Here is a 17,058-nt window from a genome sequence, read left to right as displayed (position 1 = left end):
GAAAGTCATGGATTTGTATCAGCTCAGAGAAAGATACAATACATTTATAGTCACATTTCTGAATCATTTAAAGAAACAAATTCTAAGTAATAGAGGAGCCAGCACATGAGCATGGTACTTGAAGTAAAATTATAGCAGTGTGATTTGAATTGTGCTCATTTCTGTAAGAATCCCCAGATTATTACATTACTAAAATGTGTAATTCAGTATTCACTTGTGTACAAGCATCCTGAAGTTTTCAACAGTCAAAAATAATTTCCACTAGAGGACTAATTATTTTTGTTGATTAGGTGTATTACAAATGGATTTAGAAGAAAGACAGTAATGTTGCTTCCTCTGTTTGCTTTTTTCTTCCTGGAGACCACAGCCTGCATAGTAGTGATGCATGGCAAAAACTATTATATTGCCGTGCTAGCTGTAAAAAATTATGCACCTTGTGCTTTTAAAAATAAAATAGATGTAATCTTATTCAAAAAGTAGTTGATAACAATTATAGCAATTTTGAGTCAAATTTCATGCACTTAATATTGTCAGAACTTAAAAAAAGTATTGATTCATAACATTCCCAGTTCCAAAGTTGGGCTTGAAATTTGGAATGTTAGGCATCAATATATTATAGAAATAGATGTAGAAATGTAATGTAATTGACAAGGATAAAACTTTATGTATCAAAAAGAAAGTGGCTGCAATCTTCATAGCTTCAGAAAGAAGTGTCTATCTTTTCTAAGTAGTGTTATTTGTGTCTTGTAGAAGAATAGCGAAAATAGGCAGTGGATGTGATCTGCTTGTATTTGAATTCTCTTTTATTAAAGGCTACTAAGCCATTAAATCAGTATTACACTGTGGACTGTTAGACTAGAATAGTCTTAAGAAAACTACCATATTAAGTTGCTGTGAGTCCTCATTATGTTTGTGTACCACCACCACACAGGTGTCTGAGGTAGATACATCATGCACAAGGATTTATGAACAATAAGCCAATAACTTCTCAAAATACGTTTTTATCATAAGATGCATAAATAATGTGTGTTCCAGATGAAAAAAAAAGTCTGTTAGAGCTCTGAACTCAGTCTTTAAAAACAGTCCACTCTAATGCAAAAGCATCCAATGGGGCTTTCTATGCTTGGTGTATCTTACTGTTGACAATGCAGTGGCCAGTTTGTTGTGTTATAACCATCTCTATTCTATTGTAACTATTCCTGCTTCCAGGCTCAGCAGGGACTAGTCTGTTTCTCTGACCTCCTGTTCCACCTACTGTTGCTCTACCTCCAGTATTAGCTCATTGGAACCAGCCTCTCATATCCTGCTCGTGCAGAGGCTGTTTGCTGTTGGGGATCTCCTCACTGGGGTGCTCTGCTCTGCTGTGAGGTGTCCCACCTTTGCACTGTGCTCCTTGCACTTGTTTACTTTGCAACTAATGAAATTATTGGTGTTGTGCATTTATGCAGAAACACGCTTGACATAATAACCTCTGAAAATAGAACAATCCAGGAAAAGAAACCTTTATGAGAAGAATCCATTTCACTGAAGAAGTATCATGCTAAAGCAGAAAAAGTACTAGGTTTTGTATTTGTAATTAAAAAATATTAAGTTTAACGGCCTTTGGCTTTAGTTACCATGTGTCTGGTGTCCTATCAAGAACCAGCTGTTTCTGTCTTTCTGATAGCATTTAATTTTATACTGATTCTCAAATGGACAGTCCTGTTTGTCCTGTTCATCCAGGTGTGTCTAGCGCAGCAGTCTTTGCTGAAGGCTTGCTGAACCCTCCTGTTCCAACCACATAATTGGTACTTTGCAATGGCTGTATAGAGATCAGCTCACACTGTGGGATGTAGTCATAGTGATAAGACATTAAAAGGCACAGCCGTAGTCACAAAGCATGAAGATGCAAAGTAGTTGTAGCTCGATTTGGATGTGGCAGAATTTGCAAAGACTGAGCCTGAGGCATGCATTCAGACTCATATGTCAGATGTTATGATGGATTTTATTTAGAAAAGCCCTGCCATGCTGCCTTTTTCACAAATGTGTGTCTAAGAAACTGGAATTGAGGCTTATGCATCAAAACTATACCCTTTAAAGTCTGTGTGCAACGAAGATATAATGATGTGATTTTTCATAGAAACGTTGTGTGTTGTTTTCTAAAAGTCCTCTGTTATGTTTATCTTATAATACTATAGCTTTCTTCTTCCCTTTATTTCTTATTTTATTCCAGGCATAGTGGTTCTGTGTTTGTGCTTTGACATACAATGGCAACAGGCATTTAAGTAATGAGCTGCGAATTTATTGGTTCCATGCTGAAAAAATAAGACATAAGACTTTGTGTCCTGTTGAGAGATTGCCTTGCTAAAGACTGAAGAATAACTGCCCAAGAAGTAGCAGAATTGCAGTAGAGCATGTGTCTTTTAGTGTCTGAATGCATTTATAAACTGTCCCCAATGAAATTTTTTAGAAAAAGTAAAATATAGAGCTTAAGCTGATTATGGTGGTAAGAATCTGAAATTGTGCAATTAAAATGGAGTCTCTGGGTGATTACAATTAATTCATTCTCATTTCTTCTTTTCAGGTTTTCCTCTTCTCCACCTTGGCCTTCCCTTTCTCCTTTCAAATACCATCATTTTTCTGTTTAAATTGCCACGTTATCTTACCTTTTCCTTGTCTTACCTCTTTGCTTATGCTTTACGAGAAGTCTTTTCAACTTCATTACTGCTGTCACTGGGTCCGAAATCCAGTCATCAGTAGTTTATTTCTGCAAAAATAATAAGTTGTCCAGGTAATCCATTTTTTAAAAGCTTATCTGATTTTTCTGGCTGATTCTAGGCATTCTGAACATCAATTTTCAGTGTTCTGCTGGGATATTTCAAGGTTGCTAAGAGACCCAAGTATGGAGATTCAGCTGTGATTTGTACAAGTACATCTCACTTTATTTCTTTTCATTTGCAAGGCTAGATCACTTTAGCCATTTTTCGTATTTTATTTAAAGTAACCTGTTACAGATTTCAATATTTTCTTTTGCCCTATGCTATAAAATCTTTGAGAAAGAAGATTCTTTGCTATATTCTACCAGATGTTGCACAGCATTTCTTCAGGTCTGTGTATGTAAGTTCAGTATTGTTTCAGAGTCCCTCCTTCATGATTATCTGTGTGTGTGTCACTGTATGTGGATGTATATGTATCTTTATAAATGATGGAGAGAAGTGAAGAGGCAATAGTAGGCTTCACTATGATACCATTGTTACAGTGTTGCAGGATTGACTAGTAATACTCTGACATTTAAAACTCCTCAGTGAATACATAATAGCAACCAAAATGTAAAAAGAATAAAGACTTGCATGCAAAATAAAGATGGTTTGGAGTTAGATGCCAGTAAAGGGGAAACTTAAGAGTCAAAAAGTTCTGAGAAGACAAAATCTCTCAAATGTGTACACAAACAGACAGTGACTCTAGCTCTTCCCAAGAATGTTTCATAATCAGCTGCTGGTCCACAACAAACAGATCCCCTAGAATGCCCAGAGCCTCTGGCTTTGTCTACTCTGAAGACACTATTAATTGCTTGCAGCCCATGTTGAGTTTTGTCATGCTTTGGGTAGGCTTTTGATCATGCCCAAGTTAGCTAGTTTAAATTGCTTGCAGAGGTGGTGCTGCTGCAGTCTAATTTAAACTACATAAAAAACCCACTCTGAACCCAAAACAAACCCTATGTTGTTGAGTGGTAGGTCTGAGGATACACAGGGAAGTCTGCAGTAGGAAATGGCCCATTGCATTCTACCTTAATACACAAGTAGATTTTGTCTTCTGTGGTTTAGATACTGGGAGGTGAAGTAAGTGCACTGAGATGTATTGGAGTGAGGGTAAGAATCCTCTTTAACTGATAAACCAACAGTGAGAAGTGCCCAAGTGGCAAATTTCCTTTCGTATTCAATGGCATGCTCTGCATACGCCCTTAATTATGAGCACTTGCTGCATGCTTTTAACCTTAATGATTTTTCTCCATGGGAATAGCTTGAGCCTATTTCAAGACTGTCTTGGAGATCATTAGTCTTTCTAGTTTGTGCACCCTAACAACTGTACAAAGAGTATTTCTGAAATTATTTAGAAGCATTAAATAAACTGCTTCTGTTCACCTATCCCATTCTCTAATAGGAAGTCCTGCTTGACCTTTTTGATTAATTCACTTATTTTATAGATGTATGTTTTCTCTTGTTGTAGTGTGAATAATGTACTCACTCTTTTAGTTGAGATCATACCTACTGATACCTGTTCACTTGCTTTCTCTTTTTATTTTAACTTCTCATAGCTTAGTGTGTTTTTGCTAGTCATTGTGGGCCAGATAATTTCATGCTTAAAATCTCTGGGTCTCTTTTACCTTGGTTTTCCTTCGAGTGGCTCAAGTTCAGCAATAATTATGGGATATTCAGATTTTAATCAGGTAGTTATTAGAATTACTGTCATCTGCCCTGGTGTTGCCCAGTTGTCTAGATATTTTTAGACTGGTGGCAGTTCTGTATCTTAAGTCTGTTCATCCTGTAAACATGCTAGATGCATAGCTGTGATCTGAAGAGCTTGCCCAGACATTAAATGTAATGTCTGATTTGCAGGAGAGGCCTACACAGTTAAATTTCTTGATTATTTTAAATACTTCTTGCCTAGAAAAGTTAATGTGGATGGATTTACACTGGCACAACTGTATTTTTGCTTGTAGGATTTTTATTTTGTTTATTGAAATGTTGCACACAATAGTAGCAAAAAAGCTGGAGGCTTGCTGGTATAGCTGTGGACAAAGACAGAGGAGGTGGAAACTCTGCCAGAGTGTGGAGTGAGGAATTTGAGGATAGGAGCAATAAAAGGCCACTTCAAGGCAAGAGTCTGGCAAAATGAAGACTGTTGTGAAAAATTTCCAGTATTTTCTCTTGCGTAACATTAGCTTTCTCTTTTATGTAAATATTCACCCTTCTTGAGAAGAAGTTAAAATTGTGTTTATTTACTTTGTCTTTTCCATTCTTATGGAAAAGATGCTGCCCATCAAAGTCAGTGAAAAGATAGGTTACTATACAGTGACATTTTTGTCTTTTGCAAGACACTGATCATGTTGTTTCTTGTTAGTCAAACACTTTTCCAGTTTCTGATACTACACTTGTTTTTAGAGCATTAGATCCCCATATGCTTTTACCACACAGACTTATTCTGAAGCCATTGTTCTGTGTTTGCAAATAGTTTGTAAAGCTTTTGTCTTGTTTCTTCATTCATGGTAGGCATCTGTTCTTTGCTATAACTCTAGTTTTATTTAGAGTAAACTTCCAGTTATGTTCATAAGTGTGTGTTTGTTTTTTTAAAAAGCACTGAGGAATGGGACATATTTCCAGTAAAAATAGATACCAAATCCAGTGTTTCTCAGGGATAAAGAATGGTGTAACATCTTGGTCATCTGATCCAGTTGTCAGCTGGACAAAAATGGCATTGTTAAGCCCTAGTTTGGTCCAGACCCATTTTATGGACATGAGTTTGTTCAATGGATGTTCTCATTCTAGTTAAGACTGCACAGGTGCTGTGCTCAACTAGGTCTAGATACTGGCTGGTGGGTGATTTTATGTTTACCTGTACTGACAGTACGATACATACATTATACCTGCTGTGCCTTTAAGTGCAGCAGTCCTCTTTGGACTTTTAAGTGTACTAATTATCTTGTTTGTGACTTTGAGAATGTATTGCTACAGTCACACCCTGGAGGTGTTTCAAATATTAAATGTAGACCTTTATTCAATAAATATTTCTGTCGTAGTACTAAGGCAAGGTAGTGTTTTGGGTTTTTTTCTAAATTAAAAAATATAACTATGAATCCATAGAATAAATCATTTCACCTGGAAAACAGGTGGCAGGGACAAGTTATGTTCAGCCTAATCTAATGTAAATACAATAGCAAGACATCACTTGCCATGCCAAAGTACTGAATACCCTATTGTCTAGAACCAGTTTTACTGTATTTGGTTCCCTATTAGTAACCACAGCTTTAGAAAACATTTAGAAAGATTAAGTCAACTATTTTAATTACCCCCTTGTATTGATGCACAAAGCCCTTCAATAGTAATTTTATTCCTGCTCTGAAGTCCTGATAACAGTTTTCAGATACTGTCCAATTTCAGTCTTTTCCACAAAATAGTTGAGATTAACCAGAAAGCTGAAACTGAAAGTAAATGCTGATTCCACTAGTGACAAGTTTTCTCTATTTAGCAGTGTCGTTTGAGGGCAAATGCAGCCTGATCTGCACTGGGCTTCCAGAAAGTTTGAGTAAATTTGCCTTTCTGCCTGGTACATCTCCCTGTTTTAGTGCTTAAAAAAAAAGAATGTCCTTTGGAAAGAAGTGATTTAGCCAGGAGAAAAACAAAACAATCAAGAAAAAATAATAAGAGAAGCTTTTTGTTTTGTTTTGTTTAATGGTTGGTCAAATTAGAGAATTTAGGGTTGGGCTCAGAAAAAGCTAGTGTAGTGGTAGGTGATTTGCTTAGTTCTGTGGACCTTCAGTGGAAGACACTATTGACCACTAAGGGCTCTTTACTCTCAGAGCCAGTGGGAGGGGGCAATTTGAGTGCAAACCATGTCACAAATCTGGGGGACTGCAGGTCATGAACCATTCGAGCAGATGGTTTTCCACTTTTCCAGGTTTTCTAGAGGAACCACAATTACAGCAAGCAAATTGATTCCATAGACAATTATGTTTAAAAAAATTTTAAGGATCTGTAATATAGAGAAAATCAGATCATATGATCTAATTGTCCCTCTGATTTTTTAAGCAATTCCTGAAGTGATCTGTTTGCTCACTGATTCAGTGTTATTTGGGTACTTGTTGGTTTTCCTGCAGACCATACATGATTTCAAACCACTTTCAACTCCTGCTGAGCCAGTTGAATGAGTTCAGACTCTGTTTGTTGCAAGTAACTCAGCTCATGCAGAACTTTGATATGGATGTCACATCTAAATTGTGTTTCCTTGAAGGAAAGAATGAGTGAGTCTCAAAGGAAGAATTCTGTTAACTTAAAAACAAGTTGCTTCATATCCATTCCCAACCACTGTGTCAATTAGAAGAAGTCAAATAAGGAGAGAGGGTACTTAAGACAAATTTTGAAAGATTTCATAGCATATTTTAGAATTGTCAGGGAATTATTTTTTTCTTTGTGGATTCTTCTTTGCTTTTGTTTTAAAAGTAATTGAGTTTTCTTCAAAAAAGAAGAAAGGTTAAGCATAGAAATACGGGATTTTTTTGCTGAAGCTGTCAGTATCAACAAACAAGAGTAGTCTGGCTGAGGTGAGAAATGGAAAAAATAAGTATTTTAAAATGTATTTGCAGCCATGGCTAAACAAATAGTATTCTGGAATGGTAGTAATCTTTGCGGGTACTAATAAGATGCCAGGCTTCTTTCAGATATTTTTCATACTTGTGACCAAATGTGTATTAAAACATAATGTTTACAAATATGTGAAAATCACAACCCTAAAGGGGTGGCGGCCTGGTTTTGTGTTTTTCCTGATTGCCTCTAAAGAGCACTTGGAGCACACAGTGTGCTAGAATCTGCTGCTGGGAATTTCTGCCTGCGACATCCACTTCAAATATCATTCGCAGCTTAAACACATTAGAACCACATGGCTTACTGTGAACTTAAAAAAGAAAAGAAAAATTGCCCTTAAGACTGTTTTGTTTAGGGTTTTGTTTTGTTGGTGTTTTGTTGTTACTGCTTTTGGTTTTTTTACACTTTGCTTCATTGTGAAAGGCTGAGGCAGCAGATTTTTTGAGCTTGTGTAGGTTCTATGTGCAAACCATGTTTTTCAGACTACAGTTTTTAAAAATGAAATATATCTGTTTCTCCAAACTCAAATTGCTGCATTTTTCTTGACTTCATGAAACTTGGCAGTGGATCCTGTGTTCTTTCAGCATTTCTGTATCCCCAGCTGAATGTGCTCAGAACTTCCCAGTGGTAAAGACTAGAGATTTTATATTGTTGGAATGAAAGGAGTATCCAGGCATGGCTTGAACAGTTTCAGTTTTCAATTACATAAAACAGGTTTACGATCTGAAGTTGTATTATTTGGCACTTTTTTAGTAGCAAAGTGATTTGAGTGATTGAGATGATGGGAAAGGCAGAGATATGTTGTGTTACAGCTGTGGTTTGTCCTGCAGTTGAGAATGCATTTACATTTCTATACCCCAATATGTAAGAATCTAATTCATTATAATATGCAGATAAATTTCCAAAAAGAGGGTTTAGAAATTTTGGGGGGATATTGAGATGATGGGAAAGGCAGAGATATGTTGTGTTACAGCTGTGGTTTGTCCTGCAGTTGAGAATGCATTTACATTTCTATACCCCAATATGTAAGAATCTAATTCATTATAATATGCAGATAAATTTCCAAAAAGAGGGTTTAGAAATTTTGGGGGGATAACAGTTTGTCTATCACAGGGAAAAAAAAAAAATCACTGTTACACTGCAAAAGGGGTAGCAGACTCAAGAGCTGGGGAAAAAGAAATAGGCATCAGCCACGAAATCATATCCTTGTTTCTAATAGTTAAAATTTGGGTGGTAGTTGGGGATTTTTTTGTTTGTTTCAGTCGAACCTGTATATAATGTGTTGACAGTAGTTTTGCTTTGTGGCACTTAATGCTTCTGGACACCAGATGGTGCTGCTAAACTGTCGAACGTGTGGTTTTCACACTTTTTTTGGAAAGTGATCTACAGCAAAACAACTTCTGCTGTTTAAGGACAATGGTCTAAAAATTATAATGTAAACTGAAATGTATTTTTAAATCAATATTTTATATCTCACTGGGCAAAAACTGCCATTAGCTGGTGTTTCTCCTGGGTATATTACTTACTAGCTACTTGACACTTTCAAAGTTTGATTTATAATTCGTGCCATTTAAACTTGATCTGATGCGCCTTTATTGCCAGGTTAAAACTGCAAAGAATAGTTCTAGAGGTGAATTAAATCTCACAAAGTGATAATGAGGGTGAATTTGAGTTGAGTGGAGGATTTTTTTTTTTTTTGTCTCTTCAGCTTGAGTAAGACTGTCAAAAAATGTAGTACTCCTCTGTTAATGTTTTTTTGAAAAGATATGATGGCTTAGCTACTTACTTGCATTGCTGAGAATTATTTTAATACTGTGATGTACCTTTGGCATTTGGTTTATTTTAAGTTGCTTATCATGTTCAGTAAACTCATCTGGTAGTCCCAACGGTGGGGCTGGAGGGATGGAATGATAGATTTGGTTTTTAGCTGAATCTCAAAGGTTGGTGGTACAGTTTATCACTGAACTAGAAATAATGTATTTAAATTTGTGTAAGCAGTGAGGAAATTTTTGATAACTGTTTTAGTCCATTTTTTCTTACAAGTCTTTATTTCTTTCATAGATCCCCATATTAAAGTTTCTGGAAAAAAGGAAAATGTTAAAGAAGCAAAAGAGAAAATAATGTCTGTCTTGGACACAAAAGTAAGAAAGAACTTTGACACCTTAGCTGCGAATTTTATAGTGATATTGATCTCTTTAAATGGGCTCATTTAAACAGAAGGTATTTATGGACACTCCAAAGGAAAGCCTGAAAGTTGATACTTGGTGTATACACAAATATTTAAACATGCAACAAGAAAACACTTGCTTAAAGCACTTTTTCCACATCTGAACTATATAGCAATAATATTTCTGGATATGTGGCTAGAAGTTTATGCAGTTTGTTCCTTGAATTGGGATTTTTACTTTAAAATCTGACTTATAGTAGATTCAGCAAACCTAAAATTTGGGTTTAATTTGAAATTAAATTTTAGGAGCATTCATGCAGTTCTGTTTTTAACTGTTACTGCATTCTTATACTGTGAAACATTAGAATTTCTAAAACGTCAAGGATTTGGCCAGAAGTCTCATGTGTTCTTCAGATTTTTTTTTTGTCTCAGTAGTGACTCTTCTAGGGCAGCATGCGTGGCCTCTGCAGAGCTGTACACGAGGTTTTTGATTCCCTAAACAGATTGCCAAAAGCAACATGCCAGTGATAAGTGCATTTTTTTAACACCTATTATGAGTTATTGTGGACTGTTAACAATATACCTTTAAGAACAACTGTAGGCAGTGTTTGTATACTTTAAAAATTCATGTACCAGAAAAATTTTGTGTGTTTGAAATCCTGTTATTGTAGGACTCCTGGCCTTGTGCTTTGCCAAACTCTTAATGACATGATAATTTCAGATCAGACAGGGATGTGTGACTGTAACTGAAAGAATAAGAATTAAATAAATTAGACTGGATTGCAAAAGGACATGTAAGTCACAATTGATAAAAGTTAGGGCACATTTTGAACAGCTTAGACATTGTCTGAATGTGTATCTTTGAGGTATATGTTTCCATGTCTTTTCCGGATTGGAAAGAAAATGTGAGTGTTTTAGCATCTGACTATGATCCATATTAAAAACAACTTGAGTAGAAGTTAAGCCTCTGCAAAAATACTTTGGAAATACAATTTTGAATGTCACTCTTGAGGTCACATCACTCTAAAATACTCAGGTTCTGCTTTGAACAACTCTAATCCTGGGTGCTTGATTTCCAGAGCAACCGGGTAACCTTGAAGATGGATGTTTCACATACAGAACATTCTCATGTGATAGGTAAAGGTGGCAATAATATTAAAAAGGTGATGGAGGAAACAGGATGCCATATCCATTTTCCAGATTCAAATAGGAATAATCAGGCAGAGAAAAGCAACCAAGTAAGTATTGGCTAATATTTTAATTCATTTATACTGTGATTCCTGAGAGTATAAACCATTTCTAAACTTTCATCAATTAGGGTTTTTCTGGGGATAGGTGAGTTCATGTTCAGGGAAATCAGCTGTTGGTATTTATACTCTGTGGAAAGTCTGGGGTTTCCTAAGTGAGCAAATCTGTAAAACAGATGGAAACACTTTGTGATGGCTCATGAATCATTTTTTTATATATATAATTAAATTATTTTGAACATAGAGAAGTCAACAACTTGGTGTGAATGGTAGAGAAGCAGTCTGAAAAGCACTGCTTTTGCATATTTTTTCCTGTTCAACTCCTGACTTATTTAGCATATTGATTAATTTCTTGGTGCTTTTGGCTTATGCTGTAATCTGCTTGAAAACTAAACTTGGTGGATATCTAGCAAAAGTGAGTATCCTACTGTAAGAATTCAACTTAATTAGAATAAGTAGTGGAATCTGAACTGTACATCTTTTATAATGCTAGGATTACTAGGATGTTTACTTTCAAGTCTTCCATCACTGCACTTAGAATTCCCTCTTGTGCATCCTGGTGGCTGCTGAGCAAAACACAGTAATTTAAAAATGTTCAAGAAAGCCTGCTGTTGTTGAATGTGAGCACGTGTATACAGGAGGAATTCCATTATTTGATCCAAACAGCTGAATTATTTGATGTATCGATTTTTTTCTAGTTGCTGAAGCTTATGCTCAAGATGCTGTAATATTAATAGATTATCCTTTTACTCTGATTTTTGTTTTCAGCTACTGTTCAGAGAACACTGTCACCAGGTGTGAAATAAGTGTTGGCTTTTATTTAAAAAAAACAAAACCTCACAGTTAACTTTTCCAATAACTTTTCCAATCCCTCATTTTTAAATGTGATGTTGTGTTTTCTATATTCTTGCTCTTTCAGGTGTCTATTGCAGGACAGCCAGCTGGAGTGGAGTCTGCAAGAGTTAGAATTCGGGTAATAGTCTATTTCAGTATAGTGTTCCCTTGAAAACACCTGAAAGGAAAACAAATTATAGTTTTGAGAACCGTAGGGTTGTCTGGCTCTGTCTTATGAGAGCAGAAATATAAGAACAATGTGAGTATCCATATGAGCAAAATGCAAAGGGTATTGTAAAATCAGCAATTCACATTCTGGCCAGATGTATTTCTAGCCCAAAGTGGATCTTGAACATGAAGTCTCCAGTATAAGTAAGATGTAAACTATCACATATTATGTCTACAATTGCATCTTAAGGTACCCTGCAGAGATGGCCTTTAGAAGCTCAGGCTCTATTGTTACAACATAGTTGCAAAAGATCCCGCTATTTTGGGGAAGGAAAAACAAACAAGAAAAACCCAAACAACAATAATAAAGCCCATGCAAAACAAAAAGCTTTGATCTCCCTGAAAAATTGGTGGCTTTTCTTTTTCCCACTAAAGATATTATATTGTTTTTATCTTCTGCCCAGAGTTCATTGTTGTGTTATGTTAATTTAATTGTCACTGACCAACACATTGCTTCAGTAATTAAATGTTTGTAGTTTTAGTATTATTTCAGTTCTCAATATTTGCTTTTCGATATTGTTATAGGAGCTGCTTCCATTGGTACTCATGTTTGAATTGCCTATTGCTGGAATTCTCCAACCAATCCCGGATCCTAATTCTCCAACAATTCATCATATATCTCAGACATATAACATTTCAGTTTCCTTTAAACAACGTTCTCGAATGTATGGTGCTACAGTCATTGTCAGAGGGTCACAAAATAACACTAGTGCTGTGAAGGTAACGTGCCTTCTGAAGTAGGTTTCAGCATGTGATAAGTATAATCATAATTTAGATATTTAAGCATACATTAATGTTATGTCCTGCCTAGTGTTATATCATCAGTACATGTTGTTAGTGTACAATCACTTTTGAAGCCTTAAGGTTTGTTTTTCTTAAAAAAAACTTAAATAGTATAAATAAGGTGTAAAAATGCATAGAAAATTGTTTTAAGTTTAGAATTTAGTGTTGGTTGTGCTAAGCTTTTAATCTGTTTTTCATCTCTTCCATACCTGTGTGGGTTTCCAGCAATTCTAGAATATATGTTAATCTTACTCATCTTGAATTTTTTTAAAAATAAACCAAAACACCACAAAAAAAACCTAATCCAAAACAAACTCCATGACAAGAGACAAAAACCTCCCCTTTAATTTTTCATTATTTGCTCTTCTCAACATGCACTCAGAGGTATAACCTTGAAAGTTGCCCTGTCAGTTAAACTGGTCTTGTGAACCTGGGATTGGGAGATGTGAATTTAACAGTCAAATAAAGGAACTGCTGTGAGCCTTCTTAATTAAAAAAAAAAAAATAAATGTCATTTTCCATGCCTGTCAGCACTGTTTTATGTTTCTTGCATCTCCCTCCCAGGAAGGAACAGCCATGCTTTTAGAACACCTTGCTGGGAGTCTGGCCTCTGCAATCCCCGTGAGCACACAACTAGACATTGCAGCACAGCATCATCTCTTCATGATGGGTCGAAATGGCAGTAACATCAAGCATATCATGCAGAGGACTGGTGCTCAGATACACTTCCCTGACCCTAGTAACCCACAGAAGAAATCTACTGTCTACCTCCAGGGCACAATTGAGTCTGTCTGTCTTGCCAGGCAATATCTCATGGTAAATACTTTCACTGAAACTTTTTTGAAAAAAGTGCCAGATTATAGAAAATATGTTCATTCTGCATGTATTTGTCAGCCAAATGCAAACTAGCATAAAAGAGGTACGATTTTGCTACTCACACTGCAAAAAGCTGACTCAGTTGAGTGCTCTGTTTTTGTCAGTGTTCTCTGAATGTTTGTAGTTAGCCAAACTTTGTAATCTCTGAGATCATTAATTGTGAAACAACTTTAGGAATATAAATGCAACACAAGTAATGTAACTTTACAATAATAATATGCTTCTGAGTAGAAGGCAGATTTTGGAGGGCTTTGTTGTTTTTGGGTGATGAGTTGTTTAGTTTTGCTAACGTGCGTTTTCCATGTTCATCAGGTAAGTAGCGTTTTTTTGGGGAAGAAGTGGTAGGAATTTCTTTGGTCCCCTGTAGGGGAGTCTTTAAGGAAATTGGGCAGCTATTGGAAGTACTTACTCATTCTTTAGTTTTATGTTCTTTCTAGAACCATAGCCTCAGTACTTCTATAAAAGGCCTCAGGCCTTTATATAAAAATAGTTCTAGTGATTAATATTATTTGTACAGGCTTTTGCTGTGTTGGTCTTTAAGCTTCACAGGAACCTTTAGGCACAGCTGTAGCACTAATGTTGGTACATGGATTTTTATGTCTATGGCTATTTTCAAACAACACAGGATTAGTAAATTCAAATCCAGTTCAAAACTGGTATCAGGATAAACCAGGATACCATTAAATTCCAGAAGTCCACTCTTCCATTGCACCATGCCTTTCTCTATAGTGGAAAATAGAGACATGGTGCCTTTCTATTTCTACAATTATAGTCACAATTATTATACTGTAGGATATTGTTATCTTTAAATAGTAAGAAATAACTTTAATCTGTGTTTCCTTGGTGAGATTTAAATAGTACTTTTCTGAAGGTTCATGAAGTAGAAAAAAATGCAAGCAAGCTATCAATTGAACACCAAAGTATACCTTTATTCTCAAAACTTAGGTTTATGCAAGAGCCATATTTTTCAATATTGACGTTTGATTTAATAATTCCAAACACATCAGTACAATCTAGTATCCCCCATCACAGCTGCTCTATCGCCCTTTTACAGACTGTGCTGGTCAGCAGACTTAGTTTCAGCTCACAGGCTTTACATGTCCAGAAACAATTGTTTCCAATTTTGTAGATGAAGTTTAAAAAGCAAATTTTGTAGAGAAGGAATATCTTTTCAAACAGTAAGAATTTGAAAAGCTGAGGGAAAAAGTAACTAAGTAAATAACAAGATAAAAACTCATCTCCCGTTCCTAATTTGATAAAACCAGTGTTTTTCAGCTTCAGATAAAACCCCTTAAATATGCCAGCCATGCCAAGACCTCCATACAGATAGAAAGCTGCAGTCATTTTCAGCTTCTGTTGATGTCAATTTCACTTGTTTTCTTTTTGTTCAGTGGGGTGAGATTTCTGCTGTGGACTGATTTCCCACAAGGTGCAACTGCAAGTTGGCCTTCTCACCTTCTCATAGTGCCATCTATGAAATTTGCTTAGTAGTATGTCTCAATGGAAACTTGAATATCAACCAATAATTAGTTGAAAAGGCTTTGGATTCTCTGGTGTATAAAGTGTGAATATCCCTTATCTCTGACAAGCACTGGAAGTCTCAGTTTCTAATCACCAGCATATTGCTTGAAGGAATATATTGAATGTGGTGGATAAGACAACATTCATAATAGTCATGAGGGCAAATTGTGAAAAGAAGAAAGAATACTTAGTGATTTAAAATTAAATACTTAACTATATGAGAGGCATTTTGACTCTTATTTAAGATGGTTTTTTCTATGTCTTCCACTTATTCCAAACCCTTTGGTTTCATCTCTATTTTGATCATCATATTGAAATACTTACTTTTTGATAGTTTTATATATAATAATGAGGACTGTGCTATATTTTATTGCAAAAGATATATTGGTGACATAGCTCTGTTCACTCACCTCCTGTCAAAGAACATTATTTGTATGTAAGAGTCCTACTATCGATTCCTGGCTACCTGTTAATTCAGAACAAAAGATTATAATGGTTTCTGAATTTAAATCCTCCAGACAGGTCCAATTCCGTATAAATAGCTAATGCAGGGTGCATATGTGCTGATTGCAATGTCAAGTATTCAATAGCACATGCCTCTCACATCTTTCAAGTAGCAAAATACACCTGCGTTCTTGTGTACAAGGAAGTGGCTTTCCTTAGAATTTCATCCTTCCTATTTTTTTCTTTTTACTGTATCATGATGTGCATGTGTTACAATTCATGTTTCATTGTACTGCTAACATTTTCATGGGTAGGTTATAAGTTTTATAAAAGCTTGCATCTTGTCTTCTCAGGGTTGCCTTCCTCTTGTGCTCATGTTTGATATGAAGGAAGAAATTGAAGTAGAACCACAGTTTATAACACAGCTAATGGAGCAATTAGATGTCTTCATAAGCATTAAGCCGAAGCCAAAGCAACCAAGCAAGGTTGGTGAAAAGCTAATGGTTTCTTTTTAGGCTTTCATGACAACTTTTGGGAGCTGACGAGTTGACATAGCTGCTCCTCCTCCCTAACTTAATGGATAATAAACTTGTAAAAGGAATATGTTTTCTGCTTGAAATATCAATTTAAATGTTGCAACAGCTCTCCTTTATGGTAATATGACTTTTTCATTAAATATTTGACAATACAGAGACTAGCTTTTGAATGGAAGATACTGGTAAAATAAATAAATTACAAGGAGATAGATTTTTATCTGACTAGAGCTACTCTTCATTTGTTTTTAAAGAAATTAATCTTAAATTGCAGCTCCTGCCACATAACTGCAGTGTTCTTTAGCAATGAGAAACACACAAACAACAAAAAAACCCACAACAAAGCATGCAATATGACTGAGAAAAGTCTGACTGCTCTACATAAGATGTTAAAAAGAATCACAAGAAGTAATTGCAAAATACTTCTAATAGCAGATCTTCATTGTAAAATAATCAGGTGCATATGGATGCAAGATTTGCAGTTACCTGCATTGTTGTGTGCCATGCTTTAACAGTCAGAAGTCTCAATTTTAAATTACTATTGCATTATATCAGTAAGTAAGCTTCTCTGTGTAGGGATATACAAAATCAATGCAAAGAAACATCTTGTAAAGAATATACAAGAAACAATTACTGGTTTTTGCAGCTTATTTTTCTGGGCATTTGTTACTTTATTTTCAGACAGCTATGAATTAAGTAGCTGAGTTTAAAATGCACAATTTTTTTTTGTTGTTTCAAGGCATACACCTCTGATAGAAGATAAGATTGTAATTATTGCTTCACTTTTTTAGACCCTGGGGTGCTTAAGACTTGATATACCAAGTAGCACCAGGGTACTATCATACTTGTCTTTCTTGGACACAAAGGACTTCCATCATTCTTGTTGTCAAGTGCATGCAAAATCCCTAAGCTTACCAGCAAGGCCGCTGAGTTTAGGTAGTTACTAATGGACATTCTCATGCTGTCTCACTGCTGTTTCTGACAGCCATGAGGGAGTATTAAGAGGAGTTGTGTGTGTGTCACAGATTCATGTTACGTAATCGTGTTACTAATTGTTTTTTCCTTTTTTCTTGTTTTCTTTTTTTCTT

General features: G+C 35.7%; 1 protein-coding gene across 2 annotated transcripts in view; it reads left to right on the top strand.

The window, feature by feature from the left end:
* Positions 1-17,058, top strand: part of BICC1 (BicC family RNA binding protein 1) — a 64,500-nt gene that overhangs the window by 31,785 nt on the left and 15,657 nt on the right. For both annotated transcript variants that reach the window (XM_010001113.1, XM_010001114.1), the window contains 6 exons: positions 9,399-9,478; positions 10,584-10,742; positions 11,671-11,724; positions 12,339-12,533; positions 13,161-13,412; positions 15,791-15,922. In XM_010001113.1, the coding sequence (XP_009999415.1) occupies positions 9,399-9,478; positions 10,584-10,742; positions 11,671-11,724; positions 12,339-12,533; positions 13,161-13,412; positions 15,791-15,922 (872 nt within the window). The remainder of the gene's footprint in view (positions 1-9,398; positions 9,479-10,583; positions 10,743-11,670; positions 11,725-12,338; positions 12,534-13,160; positions 13,413-15,790; positions 15,923-17,058) is intronic.

Source organism: Chaetura pelagica, unplaced genomic scaffold (genome assembly GCF_000747805.2).
Source record: "Chaetura pelagica isolate M959 unplaced genomic scaffold, ChaPel_1.0 scaffold346, whole genome shotgun sequence".
Taxonomy (NCBI): domain Eukaryota; kingdom Metazoa; phylum Chordata; class Aves; order Apodiformes; family Apodidae; genus Chaetura; species Chaetura pelagica.
The sequence above is the reverse complement of the archived record's forward strand: the minus strand, read 5'-3'. Positions and strand labels throughout refer to the sequence as shown.